Below are 26561 nucleotides of genomic sequence, written 5' to 3' on the forward strand. Positions count from 1 at the left end.
ACAGACGCTTCAGGTTACAGACTCCGCTAACCCAGAAATAGTACCTCAGGTTAAGAACTTTGCTTCAGGATGAGAACAGAAATTGTGCGGCGGCAGCGGGAGGCCCCATTAGCTAAAGTAGTGCTTCAGGTTAAGAACAGTTTCTGGTTAAGAACAGACCTCCAGAACAAATTAAGTTCTTAACCCAAGATACCACTGTATAAGCTAAAAAAACTATAGGGCCCCACTCTCTTGGGGGCCCCCAAAAAAATTAAAGGAAAAAAACAACTGGATGTATATTTCCAAAATACAGTGGTACCTCAGTTTACGAATTTAATCCATTCCGGACGTCCGTTCTTAAACCAAAACCATTCTTAAACCAAGGCACATTTTCCCTAATGAGGCCTCCCGCCGCTGATGCCCTTCCACCATTCGGCTTCCGTTCTTAGACTGAGGTAAAATTCGCAAACCAGGACACTACTTCCAGTTTAGCGGAGACCATAAACCGAATCGTTCGTAAACAGGGCTGTTCTTAAACCAAGGTACCACTGTGTAAGATAAAAAACAAATAAAATAAAACCTGCATACAGCAACAGTGTTTTGCATTGAGTAGGCTCCTATGATGTAAGTCATAGGCCCCGCCTGCTAGCCTGCTCCCTAAAATATCACCAGTTTGCTCATTTCTATACATATAGGGTGCCCACATTCTGCATGTGCAAATGACTTTAGATACCTATGAGGTCCATAAATTGCCATATAGCATGTATTCAACACAAAAAAGCAACAAATTGTTGTTGACAAAGGACAGCTGGACATATAAAGGACCCCATTACCTTCAGTAGAATAGAATAGAATAGAATAGAATAGAATAGAATAGAATAGAATAGAATAGAATAGAATTGAATTGAATTGAATTTATTATTTATACCCTGCCCATCTGGCTGGATTTCCAACAGAGTATTAAAATACAGTGGTCTGTTAAACATTAAAAGCTTCCCTAAAGAGGGCTGCCTTCAGATGTCTTCTGGTGGGAGGGCGTTCCACAGGGTGGGTGCCACTACCGAGAAGGCCCTCTGCCAGGTTCCCTGTAACTTGGCTTTTCGCAGTGAGGGAACCACCCGAAGGCCCTCAACGCTGGACCTCAGTGTCTGGGCTGGATGATGGGGGTGGAGACGCTCCTTCAGGTATACTGGGCCAAGGCCATTTAGGGCTTTAAAGGTCAGTGCCAACACTTTGAATTGTGCTTGGAAATGTACTGGGAGCCAATGGAGCTCTTTCAAGACCGGTGTTATGTGGTCTCGGCGGCCGCTCCCAGTCACCAGTCTAGCTGCCGCATTCTGGATTAGTTGTAGTTTCCAGGTCACCTTCAAAGGTAGCCCCACGTAGAGCGCATTGCAGTAGTCCAGTAGCTTAGGGCCTCATCAAACCTAAATCCAGCCCTGCCCTGATGCAAAATATGGACCAGGCCCTCGATAACAAAACTGGCTCAATTTGACCGGGTTCCATTTTTGCTACCTGCCACCACTATGCAACCTCCCTGGCCAACAATTTCTGCAGGGCCAAAGGTTCCCCATCGGTGGTATAACCCAGTTGGCCTTATTATTCTTCCATTCTTTATCACCTTCTCCTCCTTCTTGGCTGAGAGCAAGAGTGAGCAACCACCTTGTAAACTGGCCATCTTTATTTCCTCTTAGACATACTGAGGAATACTTGCTTTTTTTTGCCCTGGGGAAACTTGGACAACTTTGTTGTACAGAAATAGGATTCTAGGGCACATGCATTTCTCCGAGCTCTCGAAAAATCTGCCTTTTGTTCTCTTGTGGCTTTTGGCATTTGTTACTGTTTCCAAAGCAGGATATGCATAACGCCGAACCAAACTTAGCTTCTTTTAACTTCTCGGAGGAGATAGTAACAGGAGGAAATGAGCTGGGGTAAACCTCTTGGGTCCTCTTGAGTTATGCCGTGCAAATGGAGCATCGCATGTGGGTGTCGATCCTGCAAATTCCACCCGCCTCGCCTCCCCGCCAAAATGCAGTTTTTAGGTTTGCAAAGCTCCATTTTACATTCAGCCAACGTTAGGTTCCCACGCAGAATAGTGCATAGTCGTGGATTCCCCAAAAGCAAAAACTTCTATTGCATAGATTGACTTGTTCACCAGACTGACTTACATTCTGGTGGCTGAAAAAAAACCCCACTCATAGGAAAGATTATCTGTTGTGAAAAAATTCTCCTCTGGAGTACTTTAAACACGAGATCAATATTCTTGAAAATAGAGATATGCTCACTGAAACTGCCCATTAATAAATTTGTATGCAAATTCAGCAGAAGGCACTCCAGACGATTTTTAACGCTCTTATTTAGCAGATCATTAGAATAATTCGGCGACTTCACAGCTCAATATTCTCGTGCTTACACAGAAAGTCCCACTGTGTTCAGTGGGGTTTCTTCGTTAGTAAGTATGTTCACAATTCCATCCTTTGGCTTCGATCCTATATGCACTTATCTGGAAGTAAGTTCCACTGGATACAGTAGGACTGACTTCAGTGTAAATGTGCATGGGATTGCACTTTTAATGTGTATTTAACCTTCCAGTGTCATTGTAGCATCAGAGAATGCTATTTGATGTTGACCTAAAAGGAAAAATGGAATTGATCTTCTGAATCTCCTCCATCACTGAGGGAGGAAGGGGTGGGTGGTGGGTGCAGTGTGCCTTGGGTGTCACCCCTGGAGGGGGTGACATCACCGCCCCACCCCCTGAGATGCTCGCCCCACCCCCAGGTGCCGGAGCAGCTACCACTGCCTCTGACCTCCATGTCCCCAAAACATTATGTTGGAGCAGTTTATAGATGCATCTGTTTGGGAGAAATATATCCGAGATTTGCTGCTCTGCCCAGCCTACAATTCAGGCAAATTGCTGCACTCCCACCCACCCCAAAGCAGACATATCCAGAGAAAATAAAACCAAACCCCGCCAAATTAACAGCTTAATTCTGCTCACCCAAAGCCAACCAGTGCTGTTTAGAAACATCTGGCAGTTCTTTGCTTATCACATGTGAGCTGAGTTCTCAGCTGGAAATGTAGCCGGGGAAGAAACTGGGGAGGCGGCGAAATGGGATGGGACATCTGTGAAAAGAGCATGACTGGCTGACCGGAACAGTGAACAAGACCCTCCATGCTGCAACATTTTGTTGCAGCTCTTTGTCTCCTTTGCTAATCTCTTCAGAGTGGGTAGGCAAACTAAGGACCGGGGACCAGTCGCCTTCTAAATCCGGCCCATGGACGGTCCGGGAATCAGCGTGTTTTTACATGAGTAGAATGTGTCCTTTTATTTAAAATGCACCTCTGGGTTATTTGTGGGGCCTGCCTGGTGTTTTTACATGAGCAGAATGTGTGCTTCTATTTAAAATGCATCTCTGGGTAATTTGTGGGGCATAGAAATTCATTCATTTTTTTTTCTTTTCCAAAATATAGTCCAACCCCCCACAAGCGCATCTTTGCTACCTTGCTTTCTAAACAGTGTGAACGCTGATCTTACTTCTAAGGTGATATTTCAGGAAGCAGCACATCAAACCACCCTCCCCCCCCCTCCCCTAGCCCTTAAAAAATGAATCTCGCACCCCCACCCACTTTTCCCTCTCAGATAGCTGAAAAGCCAAGAACTGCTAAGTATGGTGCCAGCTTTGCTTCTTACAGAACCTGACCACCAATCAGTGGCGTAGCGTGGGGGGTGCAGGGGGTGCCGGCCGCACCGGGCGCAACATCTGGGGGTTAGGGTTAGGGGGCGCAAATCCACGGGTTAGGGGGCGCAAATTACTTGCCTTGCCCCAGGTGCTGACAACCCACGCTACGCCACTGCCACCAATGAGAACCCTGGGGGATTCCAGATCAGGTTCTGGAGGCTCGAATGACCCCCGAGAACCCAGAAGTTAGCCATTATAAACAGATAAATCAAGAAAACAAAAGGATTTTCCCCCCTCTACCCCACCCTAAAAGCCTTTTATGGGGGCCTGAAAGTTTGAATAGTATCTCTGGGAGTAATTAGAAGAGGAGGTGGACTGGCACATTTTCACATACCACACATAGGCGGAGGGGCTTGTTATTCTCTTAATTCTTCCTATTAGAGGATGTCCCTATTGTTTCTGACAGCGCTGGCCGTGACCTGCTGGGGGTTCTCAAAGTGCAGTCCTCTTTCCCGCTCCCCAGAGCCGCAGATAAGTGTTTAGATGTAAGAGATGGATGGAGCTTGCAGAGAGCCTCTCAAATCCTGCTGATGCATAATGCCTTTAAGATCCTGCCTTTCCCCATCCTAATCTACAGAGGAAACAGGAAAAAGGAACTTAAAACTCCCTTTGCTTGCTCAGACAGCCACAGAGTTTTGTTCTAGCCCACTCTCGGTCTTGCAGTTAACTTGTTGCTTCCTGGGCCGGCGAACATCGCTCTGACGATGCAAGCAAAGAGCAACGACTAAGGGGTCTTTTACCACTGAAAGGGGCATCTGTTATTCCGTGAACTGGATGGATATACTTGGCAAAGCAGGGACTGTTTTGCCACTTCTGGTTTTCTGCGGGTTCAGCTTCATGCTTTCAGGTAAGACTCCTTCAGTTACTCGGGAGGGTCTGTCAGAGGATGTCAGTGAACTTCTGTAATGCACCAAGGAAGGGTCAGATTGCAAAATCCTTTCCCTTGTCTCTTTTGATCCTGGAATCGTCTGTTCATTTTGTTCCAGAGAAGTCACCCGGCTGTGTGCAGCTTGTTATGACAGAATCCTGCCTGTCACATTATTATTTTTTGAGAATTTGTTGCAGAGAGGGTGCAGGCAGATAACTTTGCAGGTGTTCGCTTGAGTCCAATATACATTTTAGATTGGTGTAATAAATCTTTTCAATAATGATGATATTGATGACAATAATGTGACTTTTCCTCACTCGGTTCAGAAGTAGCAAATCAACCGTCTGAGAATTTGCTTAGAAAAGGACTCCCCATTTTGTTCCCTGGGGCACTTTGCAAATAAATTTGACACACCTACAATATCAGGGTGTGTTTTTACTTTTGAAATCTCTCATTACATCCCTTTCACTTAGCGAATCTAGGCACTAATGGGGTAAAACATTGTTGTGATAGATGCATTTAATGTTAGTGCTTACATTACAAACAGATTTAAATCACTTCTTAATGGCAGAGTTAGCATCCATTGTTTATATAGATTTGTGAGAACTGCAAAGTATGGCATTTATTATAATTAGTGCTTGGCAATTAAACACAAGCTTTTAATGCCTGGAGATGTTTTGCTACTTCAGTCAAAGATGATAGTGATACTTAAAATGAGAAAATGTAGCTTGTTCCTTTTCCTTTTACCTTTTCTCTGTTTATCACAAGTTTTGCTCACTTCCCTTATCTCCAGGCAGTCTTTCTACACTGCAACATTAAGGCTGCAATCCTAAACAAACTTGAGATGGGACCAATTTTATACTCACTCAGGAGTAAGTCCCATTGAATTCGGCTTTTTAAAGGAGCTGTTTATAGGGATGCACTGTAAGGAAAGCTTTGCGAAGCAAGGCAGGTGGAATAAGTAAAGTAGAGCGAAACTTGTGATAACTAGCATGTTGACTCGGGTGGTCTGGGTTCAAATCCTCCATAGCCATGGATTCACTGAATGAGTTTATCCAATACATTTTTACTTACCTCACTGGTCCATCCGTACAATAGGACTAAGAGGAGCCCATTGCACAGTATGCTTGTGAGGGGAAATAAGAAGGGGAGAGAGCAGTTTTTTTTTCACACGCCATCACTTATTGCTAACCATTTACTCTGGAGGGTTGATGCCAAAATCATTGCCATGTTTATGATATTTCTATTATGATCTAGTCCCCTCTGTTAAAAAGAATACTTGTGCGTTGGTTCAGGAAATTTGAAAACTAGGTTGTAAAACATGCTATAAATAACAAAAAACATGCTATAAATAACAAAAAAAGGAGTCTAGAGTTCACCTCCAAAAACTTTCTATTCAGTTCTTCTGGGAGCAACAAAATCTGTATCTGATGAACTACTAGAACAGCCCTTCTCTAACTTGGCGCCCTCTAGATTTTGTTGGACTCCAGTGGTCAGGAATGGTGGAATTTCTCACCTGGCACCAGGTGGGCAAAGGCTTTAGAGTACTAGAACATCATCCCCACATTAGCTTCACTGAGCGTCAAGCACTTGAAGAGAAAACACGGCAGAAAAGTCCGTAACAAATGCTAACCTTCATACCTGTCTGAATACACAGTGGTTCCACAAGTATGGTCTTTGTGTAAATATCTGTACAATGGGTACAATCCAAGAGAAATTGAGATGAATTTCAGCCCGTTAAAAATCAACAGGTTTAAATATGCTCGGCTCTTAGCTTGCAGCTTGCTTGGTGATTCACAAATGAGTTAGGAGAAGCTGCATCTAGAGAAGCCTCAAATTTATTCAGGCTAAAAAGTTGCTATTGAACAGACGAGAAAGCAGAGATCATAGGATGCTTTGTGTCAATTTAGGTGGTATGTTAAAATGTTATAGATGACCAGCTGCCAGCATATAGAAATCCCATATATAGCCGCTCTGAGCCTGGCCTTGGCTGGGGAGGGCGGGGTATAAATAAATATTATTATTATTATTATTATTAGTCTGAACAGAGGTCAGTTTTAGAGAAAGTGCACTGCTCAGCACTCCATGAACAAGAGTGGTCAACTTCCACCAGGGAGAGCTGGGTTCGAATCCTGATCAGCAGCCAATGAGGTTCATTGTGTTACCTTGGCCAATCATTGTGTCTTTCCCTCAGCCAAATGTACCATCTAGGGGTAGTGTGGTGATAAAAGCAGGGGGGAGGACACACCCCATTTTTCCCCACTCGGTCCTCTTTGGAATAAATGGAGGTTTATTTAGTTTTTTTAAGCGAACTTAGCACACCTGCAGCTCTTTATATAAAACAACAACAACAGCTACCGTACCCCTTCTGTCCACCCCCCCCCCGTGAGAATCTTTTCTCTTGTATGATGAGCAGCTGCCCTGAAGATACTTATTTTGGTAATTGTCCAATTGGCTCTGTCCTTGAAAGCTCAACATTTAGCCCTTAAAATTACATAGGCATAGGTAGGAATGGGAGAGGATTGAAGGAATGGGAGAGGATTGAAATCCTAGCGCTGAAAACCCGCCAATCCACAAGGTTCAGCTGCTTTAGGTGTGTTATGTAGCCACACCCATCTCAATAGATCTGTCAGCTTTCCCGCTTTTGTTCAAGTGTGATATCATGTTTCCTGGGGCGAGCCGTGGAAGACAATGCAAATACGCCTTCCTTTAGATACAACAGGCGGAGTCCAGGAAAACAGTATTGACATTCCCCCTGAGCAGGAGAGGCAGGAGAGTCAATGGCAGAGCTTTTAAAACTCGCTTAACCTTGCCCCCAAGTGGTGGTGGGGAAGGAAAGAAGGGAGGAGGTCTGTTGCGGGTGTTGCCACTGCCGAGAAGGCGAAAATCAACTCCACCCTTGTTCCAAGGTGGGGACAAGGCCTCTGAGCATGGCTGCCAAAGAAATTGCTTTCCCTCCCTTTCCTTGTGTAACCCCATAGATCTGCCAAAAAAACTGCTGCAGGAAGGAATGTATTCCCCATTCCTACATAGGTGTAACTCCGATAAACAAAAATGCCCTTAAATGCCGAGTGAAGGCATAATGTGAAAGCAACAGAATGCAAAATCTACCAGTAAAGGGACTCCTGACCGTTAGGTCCAGTCGCGGACGACTCTGGGGTTGCGGCGCTCATCTCGCTTTATTGGCCAAGGGAGCCGGCGTACAAATTCCGGGTCATGTGGCCAGCATGACTAAGCCGCTTCTGGCAAACCAGAGCAGCGCACGGAAACGCCATTTACCGCCAGAGCGGTACCTATTTATCTACTTGCACTTTGACGTGCTTTCGAACTGCTAGGTTGGCAGGAGCAGGGACCAAGCAATGGAAGCTCACCCCATTGCGGGGATCCGAACCACTGACCTTCTGATCGGCAAGTCCTAGGTTCTGTGGTTTAACCCACAGCGCCACCCGCGACGTGGTTTAAACTCCGTATGCCACGACATGTAGCAATATTATTATTACTAGGATTTCTTATCTGCCTTTCACCATAAAGCTGCGTTCGAAATTAGCCAGGTGCTAGGCGCGTTTTGCACCTGGCTGTTGACCACTTGCAACCAAGTGAAGATGTCTGGGTGCCAGGATAGTGCCTGATGTCTCCACCATCTGGAGGTGCACGCCCGGGGAACCTTGGATCGGGACCGTTTCCACATACAGTCAAACCTCGGTTGCCAAACTTAATCTGTTCTGGAAGACCGTTTGGCTTCCGAAATGTTCGACAATCAAGGTGCAGCTTCCGATTGGTTGCAAGAACTTCCTGTACTCAAGCAGAAGCTGTGTCAGACATTCGGCTTCCCAAAAACATTTGAAAACCGGAACATTTACTTCCAGGTTTTCTGCGTTCGGGAGCCGAAATGTACCAAAATGGAGGCGTTCGGGAACTGAGGTTTTACTGTACCAGCAACACATCCTGCAGAATTCTATCCGTTATATTTTATTGGCACAATCCGAATGAATTTTGCGAGCTAAGAAGTCATACAGTGGTACCTCGGGTTACATACGCTTCAGGTTACATACGCTTCAGGTTACACACTCCGCTAACCCAGAAATAGTGATTCAGGTTAAGAACTTTGCTTCAGGATGAGAACAGAAATCGGGCTCCGGCGGTGCGGCGGCAGCAGGAGGCCCCATTAGCTAAAGTGGTGCTTCAGGTTAAGAAAAGTTTCAGGTTAAGTACGGACCTCTGGAACAAATTAAGTACTTACCCTGAGGTACCACTGTATTGAGAAATACAACTTTCGAGCCGCCTGGCCTCAAAATGGCAACGAGGCATTCCGTTCTGGCAACCCTAACCCTGGTTTTTAAGGAGCCATTTGGCGCCTAGCTTATATATCTGAGTTTCTAACCCTGCCATAAAGTCCCATGAGGTTCCAGGGAAGGTTACAATACGTTTTAAAATCAGTTTAAAAATGTACACACACAAATAGCAATCAGAAAAAGAAAGCGTAGCTTAAAAATACCTTTCTTGGGTGTCCCAGGTTAAGGGAAAGAGGTGGGTCTTCAGCATATGACAAAAACTATGCAATTGCATTATCAGGCACAGCTCTGTGAAAAAAGAAATTCCACAGCTTAGGGGCTGCCATAAAGACCGCCCTTTTCCAACCTCAACCCCCTCTCACATTTCAACAACATTTGCTTCCTATATTTGATAGTGGTGGGAGAATTAGGAAGGCAAGGAACCAGTAGTTGTGACTAAGCAAACACAGTTACACTTTAGCCATCTTCATAAATGAATTACATGAAGGCAAAAGGTAAAGGTAAAAGACCCCTGGACAGTTAAGTCCAGTCAAAGGCGACTATGGGGTTGCGGTGCTCATCTCGCTTTCAGGCCAAGGGAGCCGGTGTTTGTCCACAGACAGCTTTCCAGGTCATGTGGCCGGCATGACTAAACTGCTTCTGGTGCAACGGGACACCATTATGGAAACCAGAGCTCATGGAAATGCTGTTTACCTTCCTGCTGCAGTGGTACCTATTTATCTACTCGCACTGGCATGCTTTCGAACTGCTAGGTTGACAGGAGCTGGGACAGAGCAACGGGAGCTCACTCTGTTGCGTGGATTTGAACCGCCGACCTTCTGATCAGCAAGCCCAAGAGGCTCAGTGGGCAGTCATGCCCCATGCATTGGCTATATGGACCTCTGTATGTGCAGCTCTTTGTGCATAGGCTTTTGTATAAGTCTTGCACCATTGGTGCTCCAGCTTCCACTGAATATTTCAGGTACAGAAGGGTCTGTATTAACAGTGTTCCCCTGCTCAACACACAGCCGTTGGGGGGCAGGAAAGCCACACAACACCAGAGGGAGGGGGACCCATGGTGCATTGCATGTCAGCTCCCTCGGACAATTAACACAACAAGGCAGCTTATCTTGCAGCCCGATCTTAAACCTGCTTACAGAGAAGTACAGTATACACCACTGTGTTCACCAAGATTTACTTCCTAGTAAATGTGCATAGTATTGTAGCCTTAGACAAAACAACAGCAGTCCTGGCAAACAGACTGGGCAAACTATGACTCAGATATGCACAATATATTCATATTTCATATCCATATTTTATAACGGTACAGTGGTACCTTGGGTTACATACACTTCAGGTTACCGATGCTTCAGGTTACAGACTCCGCTAACCCAGAAATAGTACCTCAGGTTAAGAACTTTGCTCCAGGATGAGAACAGAAATCGTGTGGTGGCGGCGAGGCAGCAGCAGGAGGCCCCATTAGCTAAAGTGGTGCTTCAGGTTAAGAACAGTTTCAGGTTAAGAATGGACCTCCAGAACGAATTAAGTACTTAACCCGAGGTACCACTGTATATGCCATTTTTTTAAAAATTGTACGCAACGTTTTCCCTCCTCAGAAAACGTTGAATACGTTTTTCAAAATCTCCACATGTCACAAGGCTATTGGACAAGCAATTCTCTCTTAATTTTGCTCAGGGTCACAAAAGCACCACAGCCCCATGGGTAGGGGGGTTCAAAGAAGACGTTAGTAAATTTAACGAATGCATGGGGGCGGGGGTCACAGAGCTGCATGACCCTAGGCCTTCTCTCACCAGGCACAATGAGAAAGTCCCCCAACAGTTGCCCACACATATGGCTAACAACCAAAGGGAATCTGTGTGTGAAATTATGCACAGAGCCCCCTCCCACACCCTCCAAATGCATGATGGGTAGGGGCACCACTAGCCTACGTGGTTCCTCAAGCCCCCTCATGCGTTCTTTCGATGCATGATATGCAGTTTTTGACATTGGCTTTACACCTCCTCCCTTGGGTAGTTAGCAATGGGTATTGTCTTGCTTGCTTCAAAATGTGGTAAGCTAACCCTACTGTATTTGGGAGACCACCCTCCATATTCTGTTGGGTGAAGCCCAGGACAGCCCTGTCCTCCTGAGGGACGTAGGTGGTGCTGTGTTCTAAACCACCAAGCCTCTTGGGCTTCCCAATCAGAAGGTCGGCGATTTGAATCCCCGCGACGGAGTGAGCTCCCCTTGCTCTGTCCCAGCTCCTGCCAACCTAACAGTCCGAAAGCACGCCAGTGCAAGTAGATAAATAGGTACCACGGTGGCGGGAAGGTAAACAACGTTTCCGTGTGCTCTGGTTTCCGTCACGGTGTCCCGTTGCGCCAGAAGCGGTTTAGTCATGCTGGCCACATGACCCAGAAAGCTGTCTGTGGACAAACGCCGGCTCCCTCGGCCTATAGAGAGAGATGAGTGTGCAACCCCAGAGTCATCCACGACTGGACCTAACAGTCAGGGGTACCTTTACCTTTACCTTTACCCCTTTCAAATACAGTTTGATGGGCGTTTCTCGTTTCAAACTGGTTAATCTTAAAGGTGTCACACAAAACTGTTAACACGGGACTCGCAAAATGGGAAATGATTATTCCCCTCCCCTAAACATTCCTGTATCGAAATTGGTTTTGCTTGTAACTTACTTAAAACCTTGATCGTTACCCTAAGTGGTGATACATTACAAAACCCAAACCTTTGACTGGTCTTAACTGTCCAGGGGTCATTTTCCTTTACCGTTTTACCTCCTGACAACACCACTGAAGGTATAGGTTGATTCAGCTCAGTGCTATTTTTCTAGAAAGAGAGGTGCCGGAACCAGTGGCATCGCCTGGAGAAGGCCAGCGGGGCAGTGGCCAGGGGTACCTTTGTGGGGGCATATTTTACTCTTTGCTGCCCTGCCAGTCCCACGCCACTTTGCAATCCCGCAGGGCTGGCTGAGGAGGATGCGACAAGCATGTGCCCTCCCTCCTCCCACAGCCTCTCAGCATCACAAGGCAGCATGAGTGTGTCCTTTGGGTGCATGTGAGTTATGCTCACCAAGGGCTGTGGGCGAGAAGGGGCACAGCGCGGCCCCACTTGGTGGTGGTGGGCGGGTGGCAGCATGGGCTGGGCACGGGCTCCATTCACCCTCCACACTCTGAGCCTTGCCCCCCGGATACACGCACCCCCGGACACATGGTAGGTGCCCACAATGCCACTGGGCAAAACTCACTACGATCACCTTCCTTGTTCTTTTATAATGGCAACGGTGCCCACCTGAGAGGTGACGGAAATGCGTTCAGGTGAGTTCCAGGTGAAAAGAAGGCCTGATTTGTCTCTTCAGTGCACAGCAACCATATGAGAATAATAATACTCCAATTTTCTGGATCATGGATTGGCTATATTATCTAGATATTGACAAAGTGGCAGAAGAATACGTTTTTCAGATTGGCTCAGACAACTGTATCTGTTGGGGGGATTTGAATATTCACTGAGGGGGTTCTCAACCAGCCCATGCAAGAGTTTCTTTTCAAGTTGTTGTTGTTGTTGTTGTTTGGTTCTACCCCACTCATCTGGCTGGATTTCCCCAGCCACTCTGGGCAGCTTCCAACAGAAGATTAAAAATACATTAAACCATCAGTCATTAAAAACTTCCCTAAACAGGGCTGCCTTCAGATGTCTTCTAAATGTAATGTAGTTGTTTAGTTCTTTGACATCTGGTGGGAGGGCGTTCCACAGGGCGGGTGCCACTACTGAGAAGGCCCTCTGCCTGGTTCCCTGTAACTTGGCTTCTCGCAGTGAGGGAACCACCAGAAGGCCCTCAGCGCTGGACCTCAGTGTCCGGGCAGAACGATGGGGGTTGAGATGCTCCTTCAGGTATACAGGACCGAGGCTGTTTAAAGGTCAGCACCAACACTTTGAATTATGCTCAGAAACGTAATGGGAGCCAGTGTAGGTCCTTTGGGACCGGTGTTATGTGGTCTCGGCGGCCGCTCCCAGTCACCAGTCTAACTGCCGGATTTCAGAACTGCCGCATTTCGGAACTTTCCGGGTCACCTTCAAAGGTAGCCCCACGTAGAGCACATTGCAATAGTCCAAGCGGGAGATAACCAGAGTATGCACACCCAGTGGCGTAGCGTGGGTTGTCAGCACCCGGGGCAAGGCAAGTAATTTGCGCCCCCTAACCCGTGGATTTTAGCACTGATTTTAGCACTGCGAGTGCGAGCGCGCCCCCCCCAGATGTTGCGCCCGGTGCGGCCGGTCCCCCCTGCACCCCCCACGCTACGCCACTGTGCACACCTCTGGCAAGAGAGTCCGCGGGCAGGTAGGTCTCATCCTGCATACCAGATGGAGCTGGTAGGTAGACAGCTGCCCTGGACACAAAATGGACCTGTGCCTCCATGGACAGCTGTGACTCCAAAATGACTCCCAGGCTGCACACCTGGTCCTTCAGGGGCACAGTTGCCCCATTCAGGACCAGGGAGTTTTGTTCTGAATCTCACTAGTTACTCAGTTTTGTGGCCTTCCAGTGCCTTAATTGTGGTGCTACAGCAAAAATGCCTGGGAGGCCTCCCTACACAACAATTCACGTGTATTTTACATGGAAAAGTTAATGTGAATTATTGTCTTGCATGCCCAGATTGGGAGTATCATGCCCAAGTTCAAACAATTTTATCCATGAAAATAGGGGTTGGGGACCTGTGCCCCTCCATATGTTGGACTACATGTCCCATCAATCCCAGCCAGCATGGCCTGTGGTCGGGAATGATGGGATTTGTAGTGCAACAACATTTACCTGAATATGAACTGATACTTCAAAAAGTAACCGAAACCCTCCCCTCTCAGTGACACGCATGAGACTCAGGCCAGTCACTTTTAGATAAAGTAATGCATAACAATCATTCTCAAACGTAGCCACGTCGATTTCCAGTAACAATTCTACAGCACCACACAAAAGTACCTAAAAACCTAGAAAGCAAAACCAAAAGAGGAAAAATATATCAGGGCAAAAGGAACTAAGAGCAAAAGGAAATGCTGTTTGCAGCTTTGCTCCACTTAGCAAAATCAAGAGGCTACACAAGAGGCAAGCTAAATAGGGGACTGTTTCAACGGGGGAAAATAATAATTTAAAAGCCCTGTCTGTTATCTCTCTTGGAAAGTTGTAATCTGTTCCACCTTCCATACGAAGCTGATAGGGAGGAAATGTGAAGTTAGAAAGGAAACTTAATGATTATTCTGCAAAAACATGTCAACAGTTTCTTAGGCAGCGTGATTGTGTTCCATAATTTTATTTTGTGAGTTGCACGTACGCGCACACACACACAAAACATGTTTTTTTTAATGGCTGGGATATTTTCTGAGCTTAAGCTATTTTCACACTGGAGGCAAATTGGTGAACTATGGGCAATGCTCTCCATTATAAATAGGGAATACTGCTTGACCAAGCATTGGCAGTTTGTCCCTGGTATTCAAATAGAGGGGCATAGGCATGGTTCTCTCATTTGGTCTTCAGCATTACCTGCCGACAAAGTGAACTGGTGTGTGAATCAATCGGCCAGGTTTTCTGTGACCGAATGCCTCAGCTCTGCCAATCCCAAATATGGTACTTCCTAGGAAGTGAGCAGAACATATGGACGTACCAAGACAGAAACGGAGTCAGCAATCTCTTTGGGTGGGGGACATCGTCGTGTGTTCTGGAACTGGAAGGCAGTAAGAGTGGCAAATTATACTTGGAGAAGCAAGTGGTTTTCATATAGCGCCACAATATGCGTGGAACGTGGAACCCTGACAAGAGGATCAAGGTCAAAGTTCTAAAACTGGATAATGGCCTTGAATCTAGGTATTCAGTGAACTGGATTTACAAGGACAAGGTATATTGTGTGTGTGTGTGTGTGTGTGTGTGTGTGTGTGTGTGTGCCTCATAAAAAGGGACACCGGTGGCAATGTGGTCTAAACCACTGAGCCTCTTGGGCTTGCTGATTGGAAGGTTGGCGGTTCAAATCCCTGTGACAGGGTGAGCTCCCATTGCTCTGTCCCAGTTCCTGCCAACCTAGCAGTTCAAAAGCACACCAGTGCAAGTAGATAAATAGGTACCACTGTGGTAGGAAGGTAAACAGCGTTTCCGTGCGCTCTGGTTTCCGTCACGGTGTCCCCTTGCGCCAGAAGTGGTTTAGTCCTGCTGGCCACATGACCCGGAAAGCTGTCAGTTGACAAACACCGGCTCCCTCAGCCTGAAAGTGAGATGAGCGCCACAACCCCATAGTCACCTTTGACTGGACTAAACTGCCCAGGGGTCCTTTACCTTTACCTTTTACCTCATAAAATTGTCTGATCAGGTAAGATGTGTAGCTGTGGCATGATCTCAAGTGTGATTCCAGTATTATTATCAAGCTGAGGTGTAAACCCTCCGAGTGTCCCTGTTTTCCAGAAACAGCCCCAGATTTACAGAAGCCGCCCCGGTTTCTGATTTGATCCCAGGATGTCACGCTTTTCCTTAGGACGTCCCTATTTTCATCAGAGAAATGTTGGAGGATACGGAGGTGGTTGGACTCTTTCATTCAAATCCTTATTCCTCAAGTGGCAAGTTGTCTTCATAGAGAGGTGAAAGGACAGAAAGAACAGCTGGTATCAAAGGTCTGTTTGAAGGAGACACAGAGGAGCTTCGGCATTTTGGAGACAGTTGTCTCCTAGCTCTCCCTGTGGGTTTGTTCTGAATTCAGGTTGTTTTGCTCCACGTTCCTGATAAACTCCCAATGCGCAAAACATATGGGATAAATGAATGAGTAGGACACCAAGTGACATGTCTGAGCTTGCTAGCTGGCTCATTTACCTTAATAAAGGTATTAAAGCAAGACTGCTGCCTTGGAAGCCCCCTAAAATGATGGTATCTTTCCCATGGGCATTAGAGTGGCATTGAGCATTTAAAGTTGCAAGCTTTTTAAGACTGTGGAGTCTGGAGCAGGAGAGATACACACAATGTACTTCAATGCTCTCAGGTCAATATATTTTCATGAAGTGCGTTAAAACAGCTGCCTGCTAAACAGCTGTGTCATGTGCACAAATATATAGTCGTACCGGTTTGCAAACGTACTTTGCAAACTGAATATCTGACGTGGCTTCCACAGCTTCCAACTGGCTGCAGGAGCTACCTGCATCCACTCGGAAGCCGTGCCTTGGTTTCTGAACATTTCGGAAGTCGAACGGACTTCCGGAACAGATTCCATTCGACTTCCGAGGTACCACTGTATTTCAGCTTTAGCTTTTTGCAGCATGGCTATACAATGATTGGGAAAGTTTCAACTCTTGAAGGTTTTTTTGCCTGGGATGCAATTCAGAAGGGCACATTAACCCTGTAAGAAAGGAAGGAAATGTTTTATTGCAGGCTGGACTATGGTTACATTAACGAGGTGTTAACTGTGCTTGCAACGAACCATTTGCACACTGTAGGGTTCATTTTAGAGGCTCGGTGAGAGCCAGGGCGCTCCTCACATCGTTGCAGCTTGACTTATCCCTGGGGGGGCGGGCGAAGCCAGCTGGCAATTTGGCACACAGGAACTCCCCAGCTTTAGGCAAATGCAGCAGGAGCCAGGGAGCTCCCCAAATCATTGCCACTCATCCGAGGGCAGGGAAGAAGAGAGGTAATGCCACATGCTGGAACACCTTCCTCTTGGCAGCAGAAGCAGCGGGACTAGCCGATTGGAAGGTCGGCAGTTTGAATCCCTGTGACAGAGTGAGCTCCTGTGGCTCTGTCCCAGCTCCTGCCAACCTAGCAGTTCGAAAGCACACCAGTGCAAGTAGATAAATAGGTACCGTTGCAGTGGGAAGGTAAACGGCATTTCCGTGCACTCTGGTTTCCATCACAGAGTCCCATTGCATCAGAAGTGTTTTAGTCCTGCTGGCCACATGACCTGGAAAGCTGTCTGTGGACAAATGCTGGCTCCCTCCGCCTGAAAGCGAGATGAGCGCCACAACCCCATAGTTGTCTTTGGCTGGACTTAACCGTCCAGGGGTCCTTTACCTTTTACCTTTTTTACCTTTCAGATGCCGCAAGGGCAAATATATTGAATCTTCCCCTTTCATTTGCTAATCCATCCTGAATTTGCCCCATTGCTAGTAAATAGTAGGAATAAACCAGCAGCAAAGAAGACTTTAAGAGACATGACTTCAATAAAAGAAGTATTTCCATTAACTTATGATGAGAGGCATTTCTTTAAGCGATCATTTATCTAGAAAGCATTAATATATTAATTGACTATGCATGTTCTTTTCCGAAGGCTTTCTTTGTCCATTAGGTAATGCATAGCTATCTGTTCAAAGAGTGTGATTGTGACAATCTCATTGGGAGTGGCGAGTATAAGTGTGTTTCAATGTGCTTCATCCTACCCCAGTGGAAAAACGCTGATACATAAATGTGCCCTGCTCCCTTTGATAGAGAGCCAAAGTGCACATGTTAAAAACCTACTGGCTTTATTCGTATTCTGCATCTTAGCGCATTACTTCTATAACTCAGGAAGCTCTTTGAGAACTTGACCACATTTAGTAGGCCTATGGAGGGTCCACTGCGCATATGCAGAGTGCAGCTGACTCTAAACATAAAGGTGAAACCAAAGAGTAATCACATGCTTTACTACCCAGTGCATTCAAAATCACATATTAGCTGGAAGCACACTTGACATACCTTGCTGGAGCAGAGCAGGATCTCTCCAGAAACAACCTCAATTAACACAGACATTGCAGCAGAAGCCGGCTATGCACAGTGCTGATTGGCAAGTACCTGTGATGTTCTCAAGAAAGTTTCACCAGAACTGGAGCCATTTGGCAGCTTGGTTAGAGAACGGATTGTGCTTTGAAATTTAATAACAAACTTTCCCCTTTCTTTGCCAGGTAATGTGGAAGGAGCATTTGACTTGATACTGATCAATTCCCTCCCTACCGTGGCTGATTCAGAGACATCGCTGACCTGCATCACCTCGAGATGGCGTTCTCGGGACTCGATCACCATTGGGAGAGACTATGAGGCCTTGATGGGCCAGCACCCGTACCCCCTGGCCGTGGCTGAAGACGAGGCGAGAGGGGCAGCCAAGAAAGTGGTATGGCCGAGGGAAAAATCCGGCGAAAGCATTGGAGCGTATTTCTGTGAAGGAAAATTCAAAGAGAAAGCGATGAGGGTACATACGATGAAGATGCAACAAACAGGTACCTTATGCATTTGCAAAAAAAGGTGTGTCATGCTTGAAAATAGACTCTAAATAGATAACAGTAGTTACCCACGGGCAAATATTAATTCTAAATAGGATAAGGTGCTTCTCGTGGTACTTTTGAAGAGCACCAGTTTAGCTTTGGCCTGGGAATGGTGCATTTTATAAAGGGCTAGAGGCCTAGCCTTGACTGCGAGCCCATAGCTCAGTTGGTTAGATCATGGTCTGGTAACACCAAGGTTGCAGGTTTGATCCCCATATGGGGCACCTGCATATTCCTGCAAGCTTATTTCCCTGAATTTGCATATTCAGATTTGCTGGACCCAGTCAGAAACAGTGCTGGAGCATCTAACAGTCTGGACAAAGAGGTGTAGACCTAGGCTCTCCTCTAAAACAGAGAGAGCGAGACTTTGAACTTTAAAATTGTAGCTGAGACTGAGAGACAGGGAAGGATGTACCCTCCAGCATTTCTCCAATGAAAATAGGCACATTCTAAGGAAAAGCAGGACCTTTCTGGAGCAAATCAGACGGATAATACACAGCCCTCCTCTACTCAGAAATTAGTTCAATTGAGTCAAATGGGCCTTACTCCCAGGTAAGTGGCCAAAGAATTGCAGCCTGGGTATTGGAAGACCAGACAAATCTTTAGACCGAGACATCCCTAGACATTAAATTATGGGAGCTAGCAATCTTATGCAAATGGACGTGATCAACACAAGCTCGTCAAAGGTCTATGATAAATTAAAAGTTTTGAAGTAGAAGAGTTCTGAAACTTCCTGGAACCCTTGACAAAACTAAGTAGCTGGAAACCCTTTTCAGTTGTTGGAGTATTATGAAATGCTTTGCTTCTGTGCTCCTTTGAAAGTTTTGTGCATGTTTCGGCATGGACTGCATACTACATTAATTATATATATTTTTTCAAAAGGACACCAGCCCATCCTCCAGATTTTTTATCAGAGCAGACAAAGCTTTCCTTGTTAATTTTCTCGAAACAGACAAGGAATTGTGTGTGTAGCTGAATGTCTTAATGTTTAGGACCAAAATAGAACCTCAGAATGATCTCACTCTTCTAGCCTGAAAAAGACATTTTGCCATGTGTTCCAGGGGCCATTTGTCACACATCTGTTTTCTCCCCAGTAGAGTCTTCTGTGTTATATGTCCTTCCCATGGCCGTTAAGCGAAAAAAAATGTAAATTAATTGTACTTTGGAAGCGACATGTCGTTGATTTGATTTAGCCCCATCATGTCAGCCAAAACTAGTCCAGCTTATCCCAAGTTTGCAAAGTGTGGAAAGTCCTATTCGGGCGCTCCCGTGATGAGGGACAAGGAGATCCACACACCCTTTGTCATCTCTGGAAGAGGCTGGGATCACATTGGTAGCGAGGAGCACTGAATACTTCTGCAGGCTCCTCGCACGATGGTTCCAAACATCTGCCTCCAGCTCGTTGATGAGCAAATATGATAATAAAAAAGAAAATCACGAACTGATTGTCAGGGGACTGCCATCGGGACAGGGAAGGGAAGCAGAGGAGCAGTTGGGTTACAGGGAACCTCCGAAAATCTTGCGAAGCAGTTCCTCTTCCTGTGGTGGGGAAAGCCCCACCTCCAGTGGGGAAGGGACCAGAGGATGCTGGTGGGAGCCCCAGCGCCGCACCTTGTCAGTCTGAGGGTGGGGAAAGCCACACCTCTGGAGTAAAGGAGGGGAAAGGGCTAGAGGATGCTCAGCACCGCTCCTGGCCAAGCCAGCCAGGAGGCAAGCACGCCTCTTCCATCGCCCACCTTGCACAGAGGTGTAAAACGCAAAGAAGGAAGGAAAAGGCTGGGGGTGACTAAGCTATTATGTTGGGGGAGGACCCAGAAACGACCACTCCCGGATTCTGCTAGCGATTGAGGCAGACATGAACTTGTGGTTCTGCACTGTAAATAGCTTTGCACCAAAATAAAACCTGTAAAAGACAGGTCGGAGTCCTGACTGGTTGCTCGCGAGCAACCACCATTGCCATCTGACACTGATGAAGAAACATGTAAACTTAAGACTGGGAGAACGGAAAACTGGGAGAGACCAAAATTGACACCTGTGCCCATCCCTAGTTGGTGGTAATGGGAAAAGGCATCTTTGCCCATTACCCCGGAGAATAGCTGCTACTCAGAGTGGATAACAATTCATGCCCCTCCAATAACAACAGGTGTGTTTGAAATATATGGAGGCGGCAAAGAAACTGCTTCTGAAACAAGCAGGGATGTTTTGGGACCACTGTTTCAAGGCAAGGGGAGGAGTAACGGCTGGGAAAGCCAACTCCAGCGAAACTTCATTGTGCACGGAAGTGCTTGGGTATATACCTCAAGGAACCTTTCTATCCTTGGCCAAGATGCTAATCGACATGTGATGCAAACAGCCCTCTGCTCCAAAGCCCAGTTATTGTTCCTCTCTGAATAGTGCGTTCCAGGCCATTTGTAAACTAATGAATTAACTCAAATATAGGCCACGAGCTAAAAATACGTTGGAACAGAGCCCACTAAAGAAGGTGGACTCCTTTCCAGTCCAACAATACTGTGAACCCAAGAGTTTGCAGATAAACTAAACAAGACCTACAAAAGGACTAGGGCTTTGCGGTGGCTGGGTTGGTGGGTGGGACTCAAGGAAGCCAAAAAGAAACATGTTTTATTCCAAAGTAATATTTTTGTTAAAAAAACTAACTAACTCCAAACAGCCTTCATAGATGAACCCTGCAAGGCTGGCTTGTGGAATCATTTGCAACAAACTTGTTTATCTTTTCTGGTGATCATTGCCAAAGTATTCATTGTTGTTATGCTTCTGCCCCCCTCCCTTTCTGGAGGGTTTATATGAGTTTCCAAAAGAGAGAGCAAGCTATGAATTGAGTTGCCTCATCTTTTCACATTTAGATTGCTCCCCCAGTATATCACATTTCCACCTTCTGTTCTGAAGGACTAGCAAAGAGGTAAAGTTTATTAGAGCGAATCCACATTTCATTCAAACCTTTACCCCCCACCCTTTATTTTTTCATTTTAGCTACCTTTCTTCCAGTGGCTTTAACCATTACCACAAACCGCGGAGAACCTGTGGACATTCCCTTCATCAGAAAGGTTGTTAAGGAAGAAGATGCAGTTATCTATAAAAATGGTATCTACCTTTTTTTCCTGCTTTTATGGTTAACACGTAAGCACCTGTGTTGATATGACACAGGGTTCAGTCTATGATCTGAGAAGACTCCTAGGTGGCCTCTTATTAAGGGTTCCTCAGGTGTCATCAGGTGTGGGGAAGGAGCAGGTGTATTGAAAATGATGAATTATGAGTGCATGTCTTATAAAGGAGAGGCACTCCTTTGCTGGGGAAGTGTCTGAAATGAGCCTCTTATCTCTCTTGATATCTTGATTGTTGCTAGTTGAATGTGTGCTCTTGAAAAGTTTATCTTATGGGAAGTCTCGTGTCTGAGGTATGAGGCACCCTGAAGTCCTTCAGAGAGTCCTCACTCCTCTCCTTTAACCTGGCAAGCCCTTTTCCTCCGTCGATCTTCTCGTCAGTTATGTTTTTATGGGCTCTTCTCTCCACTACAGGTTCTTTCATATCTTCTGTCCTCAGGCACGAAGTCCCAGAAGTGCTAAAAGTGTCCTTGCAGAATGACCAGACTCAAGATTCAGCAGTGTACTCTGTCAGATACATAGGAGGAAGCCACTTCACTTCAGCTTATACTAGGCTGATAGTAAGAAGTAAGATTTGATCCGCTTCTTCTTAAGTTAAAACTACAGACAGAAAGCCTTGGACTTGTGCACACAGAGGGCCTTCTTGGTAGTGGCGCCTGCCCTGTGCAGTGCCCTCCCATCAGATGTCAAGGAAATAAACAACTACCTGACTTTTAGAAGACATCTGAAAACAACCCTGTTTAGGGAAGTTTTTAATGTTTGATGTTTTATCACTTTATTATTATTATTATTATTCTGTTGGGAGCTGCCCAGAGTGGCTGGGGAAACCCAGCCAGATAGGCGAGGTATAAATAATAAATAAATTATTATTATTATTATTATTATTATTATTATTATTATTATTATTATTACACAAAGAGTTGGATCAGGACTTAGCTGTGCTTAGAGCAGACCCACTGAAATTAACGGGGCTGACATTTAGTTACGAGCAAAGTTATGTGTTTATTTATTTAATTCGACTTTTAAACTTCCCTTCGTCCGATCCAAATCCCAGGGCGATTTGGTTAAATACTAGTTAAAACACAGCAAGGTAGAAACGATGAAGCGACAACCCAGAATTTAAAGGGAAAGGGGGAATAAAAGCTAGCATAGCTGATTCTCCAGCTGCTGCTATAGCTTTTGTAATAATGTCAGTAGGTTTCTTAGATGGAGAGCTGGAGGAGAGTAGAACTGGTACGCTGCCAGGTGAGGGAAATGGGGTACAGGTGGGTCCGATTTTGTAACTTGCATGGCAAAGGAGCAAGTGATGGTTTGCAGAAAAAAGCCGAAATGTCAAAGTTCTCTCTTTATTTTTACCGAAACCGTGTAGCAGGGGAGGCACAACTGATAGAATACAACAAGGCCAAGTTTAAATGGACAGGAAAAACCATGCTTGCTGGTTTGTTCTGTCACGTGTTCTTTCAATTTGTATGCCATTCCCCCCCCCCCCATTAATAGACCCAAATTCACACATGTTTAGGGGGAAAACACAGCTGTAAACAGTTCCGAAGGAAACGTACGTGTAAGGAACTGTTCTTTCTGAATGCTTAATCAATATTTAAAAACAAACAGCAGAACACAACAGGGTTGATCTCAGAACACATCAACACCATAAATTTAAAACACATTTAAAAGCACTCCTAGCAGAGGAGGAAACAGAGCAGCGCTGGGTGGTGCTGTAGAAGCTTTTACATGAGACACCTGTTAAAAAAACCACAAACACCCACAGAGCGCTGTATTTGGCTCAAGATCTCTGTATTATTTCCCTCACTGACTCTGACACTTTTCCACGAAGGGTGTGCATCTCAAAAATGGGGACCCGACTGTAGCTCTCACTGCCCAGAGTGCAAGAACAACGGCATCTGCCATGAAGATACTGGGGAGTGCATTTGCCCCCCTGGATTCATGGGGAAAACGTGCGAAAAGGGTAAGAGATGTCGAAACATTCAAAAATGAAAGCATATGCTGCAGATAAAATCTTCCTTTCTTAAAAGTACAGTGGTACCTTGGTTCTCAAACTTAATCCATTCCGGAAGTCTGTTCCAAAGCCAAAGCATTCCAAAACCAAGGCGCGCTTTCCCATAGAAAGTAATGCAAAACGGATTAATCCGTTCCAGACTTTTTAAAAAGAACCCCTAAAACAGCAATTTAACATGAATTTTACTATCTATACGAGACCATTGATCCATAAAATGTAAGCAATAGGCGATGTACTGCAGCCACACAATCAATCCATCAGTAGCTGAACTGGGTTCCACACAGTCACAAAAACAACAAATAAAAATAAATAGCACAAACCAACAGGCCTCAGTGTAACACTCAAAACGGAAGTGTGGCACTCAAAACGGAGCATGTTCTGCTTCCAAAAAAACTTTGCAAACTGGAACACTTCCAGGTTTACAGTGTTTGGGTTCCAAGTTGTTTGAGTACCAAGGCGTTTGAGAACCAAGGGACCACTGTACAATACATTTTTTTCCAACAGGTAGAACGTTAACCTTCAGCCGTTCCAAATGGTCATGACCAGCCATAGGCAAACTCTGCCCTCCAGATGTTTTGGGACTACAACTCCCATCATCCCTAGCTAACAGGACCAGTAGTCAGGGATGATGGGAATTGTAGTCCCAAAACATCTGGAGGGCAGAGTTTGCCTATGCCTGGTCATCACCCTGCTTGACAAAGTGTTCGTTATAGAAATTACTGAGTTCCACATTTCATTCATGCATTCGCCTGGTTTGCGCGTCATGGTAAACCGTAAACTGTCCTTACCATGAAGCAGCAGTGAGCTGGTGCATGCTGCTCAGTTGAATCTGCCCCTCTCCTACCTGTGGTGCATGGTCAGGGCCGGCCCACCCATGAGACAAGGTGAGGCATGTGCCTCGGGCGGCAGGGATCAAGGGGCAGCACATCCAGCCTCTGAGGAATGCATTGCCTGCTGCTGTGGTGTATGCCTTGGAGGTCAGATCGGCCACCTCATTGGCCGCCATGACGGCTCTACAGTGGCCTCTTGACGAATCTGAGGCGATGCTGGTCTCCTCCCGCCATTTTGTACCTGATGTAGGTCCTTATTCCTGCTTTGTTTGTGATGTAGATCTTTGTTCCACCCTTGTTCCTGATGTAGATCTCTACTAACCCATTCTTCTCTGGTTGGGGAGGGAAGCGGGCACCATTTTGTTGTTCGTCTCAGGCGCCAAAATGTATTGAACTGGCCCTGTGCACTATGAAGAAACAAGCCAGTTAGCCCAGAGATGGAAGCAAGACCAAGTTCCCACCAGAGAGGAATGGCAGACCAAACTGATGGGCTTTGCGGAGATGGCAAAAATGACTGGGAAAATCAGAAACCAGGAAGACCAGAATTTCAATAAAGAAGGGGGCGGGGATTTATAACTTACCTTGCAGAGTCATAAGAGGGATACTTAATTGGTCTGACACTTTTCTTCTCCATTTACAGCTTGTGGAGAAAACAAATTTGGCAAGGCTTGCCAAGAGAGCTGTAAAGAAAAGTCAGGTTGCAAATATTTTATGTTTTGCCTGCCTGACCCGTACGGCTGTTCATGTGCCTCAGGGTGGAACGGACTGCAGTGTGATGAAGGTAAAATCATATACACGCTTTTACACTGGTGATGTGTGAAGGTGTTGTGGGGGGGCAGTGGGAGGGACAAAAAGTCACTTAAAAGCAGACTGTGGGCCAGATTGATAGGTTTGTTTGTCAGACATTCAGAAACCAACAAGCCTGCTGTCCCAGCTATCCCAGCCTAGTTAGCCCCCTAAAAACTCTGATGCCCCATAATTAAATACAATATACTCCCATAGAGACTACCTTACACTGCGTTTAAAACCAAAATCACATTTGAATAGAAACTGTTTCTCAGGCGGCTAGTCCTAGTCTTTATAACCCTGTACCTTCTTTCAGAAGGCAGAAGCAAAAAGAGATCATTTCCGGGGTCCGCACCATCCTGCACTATCTCTGCAGCTTTCTTATGGCACCTGGAAGCATAGATTTGATCCAAGGCGCTTATCTCGCTTTCAGGCCAAGGGAGCTGGCGTTTGTCCACAGACAGCTTTCTGGGTCCTGTGGCCAGCAGGACTAAACTGCTTCTGGAGCAACAGGACACTGTGACGGAAGCTAGTGCGCACAGTAACACCATTTACCTTCCCGCCGCAACAGTGTCTATTTATCTACTTGCACTGGTGTGCTTTCAAACTGCTAGGTTGGGAGGAGCTGGGACAGAGCAACGGGAGCTCAGCCCATCACGGGGATTCGAACCACCAACCTTATGATCAGCAAGCCCAAGAGGCTCAGTGGTTTAGACCACAGCGCCACCCGCATCCCCAGTACACACAGAAATGCTCAAAGCAGATAACTCTAACAAGCTGACACAGTCACCTGATTCATGAAATCCAGAACAATCCTTGTATCTGATGCCACACAGTTAACTCTTATCCCGCCTGTGTGTTCTTGCAGGTTGTAAGCCCGGTTTTTATGGGCCCGACTGCAAAGTGAAGTGCAACGGCTGCAGCAACCGGGGAACGTGCGACAGCTTTAAGGGCTGCATCTGCCACGTGGGTTGGCACGGTCTGGAATGTGAAAAAGAAGGTAAAGCAAAGGTAACACTGTAGTGCAACAAAAGTCTTTTGTGCTTTGTACGAAGGTTGTTATCTCTCTCTCTTTTTTTGCCAAAACTCGTTTACCATAGCTCAGTGGCAGAGAACATGCTCATAGCCTCCAGCATTTCTCCGGTGAAAATAGGGATGTCCTACACTGGTCAATAATAATAATAATAATAATAATAATAATAATAATTTTATTATTTATACCCCATCCACCTGACTGGGTTGCTCCAGCCACTCTGGGCGGCTTCCAACATATATAAAAACGGAATAAAACATTAAGTGTTAAAAACTTCTCAATACAGGGCTGCCTTTGGATGTCTTCTAAAGGCTGTATAGTTAGTTATCTCCTCAGCTCAGGGTTTGCATAACTCTGTACTCTCCAATAGGGACGTCCTAGACTAGTCTATTATTATTATTATTATTATTATTATTATTATTATTATTATTATTTTATTAATACCCCACCCATCTGACTGGGTTGCCCCAACCACTCTGGACAGCTTCCAATGTATATAGTAAAAGGGACCCTTGACCGTTAGGTCCAGTCGTGACCGACTCTGGGGTTGCGGCGCTCATCTCGCTTTATTGGCTGAGGGAGCCGGTGTACAGCTTCCGGGTCATGTGGCCAGCATGACTAAGCCGCTTCTGGCGAACCAGAGCAGCG

General features: G+C 45.9%; 1 protein-coding gene across 1 annotated transcript in view; it reads left to right on the forward strand.

The window, feature by feature from the left end:
- Nucleotides 1-4128: 4128 nt before the first annotated feature.
- The window catches only part of TEK (TEK receptor tyrosine kinase), a 45976-nt gene continuing 23543 nt past the window's right edge, over nucleotides 4129-26561 (forward strand). The window contains exons 1-7 of the mRNA XM_083592918.1: nucleotides 4129-4566; nucleotides 17772-18083; nucleotides 21117-21227; nucleotides 21662-21814; nucleotides 23082-23213; nucleotides 24735-24875; nucleotides 25749-25880. Of these exons, the coding sequence (XP_083449044.1) occupies nucleotides 4494-4566; nucleotides 17772-18083; nucleotides 21117-21227; nucleotides 21662-21814; nucleotides 23082-23213; nucleotides 24735-24875; nucleotides 25749-25880 (1054 nt within the window). The 5' untranslated portion in view covers nucleotides 4129-4493. The remainder of the gene's footprint in view (nucleotides 4567-17771; nucleotides 18084-21116; nucleotides 21228-21661; nucleotides 21815-23081; nucleotides 23214-24734; nucleotides 24876-25748; nucleotides 25881-26561) is intronic.

Source organism: Podarcis filfolensis (assembly GCF_964270895.1).
Source record: "Podarcis filfolensis genome assembly, chromosome: 17".
In the NCBI taxonomy this organism is placed as follows: Eukaryota; Metazoa; Chordata; class Lepidosauria; order Squamata; family Lacertidae; genus Podarcis; species Podarcis filfolensis.